This window comes from Mastomys coucha, chromosome X, assembly GCF_008632895.1.
Source record: "Mastomys coucha isolate ucsf_1 chromosome X, UCSF_Mcou_1, whole genome shotgun sequence".
In the NCBI taxonomy this organism is placed as follows: domain Eukaryota; kingdom Metazoa; phylum Chordata; class Mammalia; order Rodentia; family Muridae; genus Mastomys; species Mastomys coucha.
In genome coordinates, this window is record NC_045030.1 from 129,085,564 (window position 1) to 129,091,654 (window position 6,091).

Genomic DNA, 6,091 nt, shown 5'->3' on the forward strand with positions numbered 1-6,091 from the left:
ATAGAGCTAGAGCCAGAGAGCCAGAGATCCAGACAACCATTTAGCCAGAGAGACAGAGACCCAGAGACAGAGAGACAGAGAGACAGGAGCCAGAGAGTCAGAGAGCCACAGAGCCAGAAAGCCTGAGAGACCGAGAGACAGAGAACCATTGAGCCAGAGAAAAAGATACCCAGAGACAGAGAGATAGAGAACCAGAGAGCCACAGAGCCAGAAAGCCTGAGAAGCAGAGAGCCAGAGCCAGAGATACAGAGAGACAGAGAGCCATAGAGCAAGAGAGACAGAGAGACAGAGAACCAGAGAGTCAGAGAGACAGAGAACCAGAGTGCCAGATTCAGAGCCAGAGAACCAGAGGTCCATAGAGCTAGAGAGACAGAGAGACAGAGAGAGACAGAGAACCAGAGAGACAGAGAGACAGAGAGCCAGAGAGCCAGAGAGCCAAAGAACCAGAGATACAGAGAACCAGAGAGACAGAGACAGAGACGGAGAGCCTGAGATCCATAGATCCAGAGGGCCAGAGAGCAAGAGAGACAGAGATTCAGAAAGCCAGATAACAAGAGACAGAGAGACAGAGAGACAGAGGGACAGAAAGTCAGAGAGAGAGAGAAACAGAAAGCAGGAGAGACAGAGAGACAGAGAGCAAGAGACAGAGAGACAGATAGACAGAGACCCAGAGACCCAGAGATAGCGAGACAGAGAGCAAGGGCCAGAGTGACAGAGAGTCAGAGAACCAGAGACTCAGAGCCAGAGAGCTAGAGTGCTAGACAGCCAGGGAGCCAGGGATACAGAGACAGAGAAATAGAGAGCAACAAAGCAAGAGAGCCAGCCAGAGAGCCAGATCCAGAGCTAGAGAACCAGAGTGCCAGAGATCTAGAGAGACAGAGAGACAGAGATCCAGAGAGCCATAGAACCAGAGAACCAGAGAGCCTGAGAGCCAGAGAACAAGTGACAGAAAGACAGAGAGACAGAGGGACAGAGGGACAGAGAGACAGAAAGCAGGAGAGCCAAAGAGCCAGAGAGCAAGAGACAGAAAGAGACAGAAATATAGAGAGACAGAGAGATGGAGAGACAGAGAACCAGAGAGACAGAGAGAGACAGAGATTCAGAAAGCCAGAGAGGCAGAGTGACAGAGAGCAACAGAGCCAGCAACCCAGAGACAGAAAGACAGAGAGGCAGACAACCTGAGAGCCAGATCCAGAGCCAGATAAACAGAGAGCCAGACATCCAGAGATCCAGAGACCTAGATAGCCAGACAGCCAGAGAGGCAGAAAGACAGAGAACAAGAGACAGAGAGACAGAGAGCCAGAGAGCCAGAGAGCCAGAGAGCCAGAGAGCAAGAGACAGAGAGACAGAGAGCCAGAGAGCCTAAGAGCCAGAGAACCATAGAGCCAGATCCAGAGCACCAGAGAGACACAGAAAGCCAGAGAACCAGAGAGCTAGAGAGCTAGAGAGCTAGAGAGCCAGAGAGTCAGGGTCAGGGAACCAGAGAGCCAGACTCACAGAATCAGAGACAATGCTAGAGTCAGAGACACAGAGGGTCAAGACCAAAGTCAAAATCAGACTAGAGCCAGGGCCCGGTCTGTGCCCTGGAAGTATAACCAGATGCAGAGAGCCAGAACAAGAGCCAGATTCAAAGCCAGAAAAGCAGTGTCAGAGCCAAAGCCATAGAGCTAGTGAGCCAGTAAGCCAGGGTCATAGAGCCAGAGAGCCAGAGAGCCAGAGAGCCAGAGCAGATCCAGAGACAAAGACAGATATCCAGGAAGCCAGAGCCAGAGCCAGACCCAGAGGGTCACTGAGCCTGAGTAAGAGACATAGAGCCAAAGCCAATGTCAAAGGCAGAGAGCCAGAGTCGGAGAGCCACAGAGTTAGTTCTAGAGCCAGAGATGCAGAGCCAGTGCTAGAGCCTAAGACACAGCCAGAAGGCTAGGGCCAGAGACAGAGAAACAGAAAGCCAGAGAGCCAGACCAGAGTCAGTGGCAGAACTAGAGCCAGAACCAGAGCTAGAGGAAGAGAATCAGAGCCACAGTTAGTGCCAGAGAGCTAGAGACAAACCCAGAGAACCAGAGCATGAGCCAGACTCAGCCAGAGCCAGATTTAAAGGACCAGGGAGCCAGATTAAGAGCCCTGGAGCCAGAGAGTTGCCAGAAGCAGAGAGCCAGAATCAGAGAGGCAGAGACTGCACCAAACCAGAGACAGAGAGACAGTGAGCCAGATCTATGAACCAGATTGAGATCTAGAGCCAGAGGCAGAGCTATAAATGGAGCCAGAGACAGAGCTAGAGACAGAGACAGAGAACTGCAGCCAGAGAGACCGAGCCAGGGTCAGAGCCTGAGTCAGAGATAGAGACCCAGATCTCAATTCAAATCCAGAGACAAAGCCAGAACCAGAGCCAGAGCCAGAGAGCCAGATAGGCAGAGCCAGAGCCAAAACCATAGCCATAGAAAGAGCCAGAAAGGCAGAGATCCAGAGACAGAGACAAATCCAAGCCAGAGCCAGAGCCAGGTCCACAGGTAGAGTGAAAACAAGGGTGAGTCAGAAAGCAAGAGGAAAGCCAGAGACAGATGCAGAAAGCCAGACTCAGAAAGTCAGATGCCTAAATATAAAGCCAGAGAGCCTGAGCAAGAAAGCCAGAGTCAGTGTCAGAGTCAGAGAGGCAGAGGCAAAAAGCCAGAGCCAGTGCTAAAGAGCCAAGCCAGAGCAAGTGCCAGTGAGCCATAGGAGAGCCACAGCCAGAGCCAGAGAAGACAGCCAGAGGTAGAAATATAGTCAGAGTTGGAGAGTCAGAGAGACAGGGCCAGACTGATAGAACCACAAAGTCAGAGAGACCGACAAAGAGAGGCAGAGCCAGAGTCATTGCCATATCCATAGCAAGAGACCCAGAGCCAGAACCAGAAAGAGAGACAGAGCCTAAGCCAGAAGAAGAGAAACAGAGTAATAGCCAGAGACATAGGGCCGTAGAGCCCCAGCCATAGACAAATCCAGTGCCAGAAATCCAGGGACCAATAGCCATAACCAGAGGCAGACCGAGAGCCTGAGAGCTGAAGCCATAGGCAGAGGCAGAAAGACAGAGCCAGAGGCCAAGTACTAGAGCTAGAGCCAGAGCCAAAGATCTATAGCTAGTGCTAGAGCTTGAGCAAGCGAGTCAAAGAAGCCAGAGCCACAGAGTCAGAGACCAGAGTGAGAGAAAGAAGCACAGCTCAGTCAAGAGCCAGATAGCCAGAGCCAGAGCCAGAACTATAGTCACACCCAGAGAGCCAAAAAGGCAGAGATCCAGAGCCAGAGCCAAAGCCAGAGCCAGAGTAGAGCCAGAGCCTGGGTGAAGCTTTGGAAACCTCAGAACCCACCCCCAGAACCACATCTACTCCAAGGCCTACATTGAATGGCCCTATGGAGTCATTCTCATTCAAAACTCTACAATAATGTTACCAGCACTGGGCACAATCTGCCATGGAAAGTGGATGGTAATTAATGGGATCCTATTCTCTACTGCTTGACTATTTGGCTGATAGAAACTGTGAAAGAGAGTCACTCTCTTCAGTTTTTGTACACTGCTGAGCCCATCAGGCTCTAATAGATAGTTACGAACCTATGGTTATACAGATGGCCCTGGTTAAATTCAATTGGTCATAAAATAAATCAAATAGATATGAGAAAAATACTTTTAGGGATGTGAGGGAGTAGACAGGTACTAAGGAGATTGGAACAGTGATGGTATGATGGTGGTCAGTATGAATTATGTGTATGTGTGAAATTTTCAAAGAACAAGTTTAAAAATAACAGATAATTTGTTTATTAATAGTTCGAATATGGAAAACTGAGAAACAAAATTGAAATAATTCTTTATGTATTATCAGAATATACTGAAATTAAACAGAAATCAGAACCAACAGAAATGACACATACATGGAATATGAAAAACACACTTGGACTAAATAGTAGGTCACTGAAGAAATCAGGGGAATTTTATTTTATTTTTTATTTTTGATGAGTAATTTCAGAGTAGTGTGTAATTTATTATGGTCATATTTGTCCCTCATTATCTTTTACTTCTGCCAATCCTGCTGGTTCCCCTTTCATTCTCCACAAGCATCCCAGTATATCACACCAATGCTAACACAGTCTCCTCACAGTTGCTCCTTCTATGCAGGCTATCTAATTTCCCATTATGCCTTTGAAGACCTTGTGTCTCTGTGCTCTGCCAGGCAGGTCCACTAACTTCTCTTCCAGAGGCTAGAAAACTGGAAGCTTCATACTTTTCTAGCTAACATTAATAGTGTCAGAATGTGCTATACAGAGAGAAAAAAGAAAGTTACCAGTAATCATCCCTGCTGAGGACCATCTATAATACAATAGCAGTCTTACCTTCTCATTGCTGTGATAAAAATACCATGACAAAAGCAACTTAACAGATACAGGGCTTATTTTGTCATAGAGTTTCAGGAGAATATAATCAATCATGGTTGGGAAAACATGACAATAGGCAGAAATGGTAGGATGGTAAAAGCAAGAGGCTGGCTTACCATATTGCATCTATACTCAGGAGTCAGAGAGTGAAGAGAAAATGAGGTCATACTATATGTCAAGGCCTTCTCCCTAGTGAATCACCTCCCTAAACCTCATACTAAAGGTGACACAACCTTCACAAATGTCCCAACAGCTGGGAGCCAATTATTCAAATATGAGAACCTATAGAAGATATTATGCACTTAAATTGCAATAAACACTTACCTGACAGGCGAGATACTTGCAGCTGTACAACAATGGGATTACAGTTATGAGACAAATCAACTACTTTGTGATTGGGGTTGGGCCTGTTCCATTGGACAAAATCCATGCTTGGGATTATAAACCTGGTCCAAAGCCCACAGCTAGGGAAGATACAGGCCCAGTGGAAAATGTACTGTGCTTATTTTGCTAAGTGGATGCTGTCATGGTGTCTTCTAAATATTTGTGTTTATACTAAAATGTAAGTGCTACTCTAACCCTTTGTCAGAGAAGTTGATTTCTGCATTGAATGGCAGTTAATTCAGACTCAGCTGCACAACAGACTGAGAATAAGTGACTGTTGAGCATTAAATGGAACATCTTTATTAACCCCTCCAAGGTCCAGAGAAAAGGATATGGAAAAATGTAAGAGCCAAAAGTTACTCTCTTCTCAATATGGTATGACCATTGCAGGCATGAACCCATAGTACTTACCTGCACAATATACACACAAGATCTGGTTCATCAACTCTCCACGGTAGTTGGAGGAGGGGCCCATGAGGTTCAATTCCACTCTGAGGAGCTTTGGACAGTTAACTGCTGCCAAGGGTGAGGTAGTTTTTGTCCCACAGCTCTTAAGTTCCACCCAAATGTCAGTAAATAACCCCTGCCCATCCTCATCCAGGCAACTCCACTGAAATTTGCTTAGTCACAAAAGCAAGCATGAAAATCGAAGGGTTAGGGTTAGCCACGCACGCAACTAAGGGTGAAACACTGTGGTTACCTACCCTGCGCAGGCTGGGAGTTGGTCTGGTTTAAGTGTGTGCAGATCTTGTGCATGCTGTCACAATCACTGTGAGGTCATATGGGCAACTACCCTGTCATGTCTGCTTTACATTCCCCATGTCCTTAACTAATTCAGACACTAATAAGGCTTCAAACATAGATGATTATACCTTGTCTCTAAAATTTAACTTTAATTTCACTTACCAGTCAAGGATCCAACCCCTGTATGCAAAGATAAAAGTAAAAGACAAAGGGTGAATACAAAAGAGGATGGGCAAAGCAATGATGAAGAAATGACTCTTTGCAAAAGGCTTTCTCGATAGCCCTTAAAGGCACCTATGCCACAGCTTCCCAATCATTTAACCTGTCATAATAACTGTCATTACTGACTCACCTGGAGATTGGACCTCTGTACTGGTCTTATCTTCCTGGTTCTTGCTTGATGTTTCCGGTTTTTGGACTCCACTTTCAGACGGACTGGAGGAGTCCTTTTTAGATATAGATTTCTTACTCTTGGGCATGTTGGTGGTACCTGCAATGGAAAAGAAAAGAGGGAGAAGGAGAGAGAGAGGGAGATGGAGATGGAGATGGAGATGGAGATGGA

The 6,091-nt window shown here is 46.5% G+C and overlaps 1 protein-coding gene across 2 annotated transcripts in view; it reads right to left on the bottom strand.

The window, feature by feature from the left end:
• The window catches only part of LOC116094600 (T-complex protein 11 X-linked protein 2-like), a 31,427-nt gene that overhangs the window by 24,797 nt on the left and 539 nt on the right, over positions 1 to 6,091 (bottom strand). Inside the window, exons 2-3 of one of the 2 annotated variants that reach the window (XM_031376227.1) lie at positions 5,882 to 6,019; positions 5,692 to 5,709 (exon numbers count right to left, since the gene is read on the bottom strand). In XM_031376227.1, the coding sequence (XP_031232087.1) occupies positions 5,692 to 5,709; positions 5,882 to 6,008 (145 nt within the window). In that variant the 5' untranslated portion in view covers positions 6,009 to 6,019. The remainder of the gene's footprint in view (positions 1 to 5,691; positions 5,710 to 5,881; positions 6,020 to 6,091) is intronic. The other variant, XM_031376228.1, reaches the window with a different exon arrangement.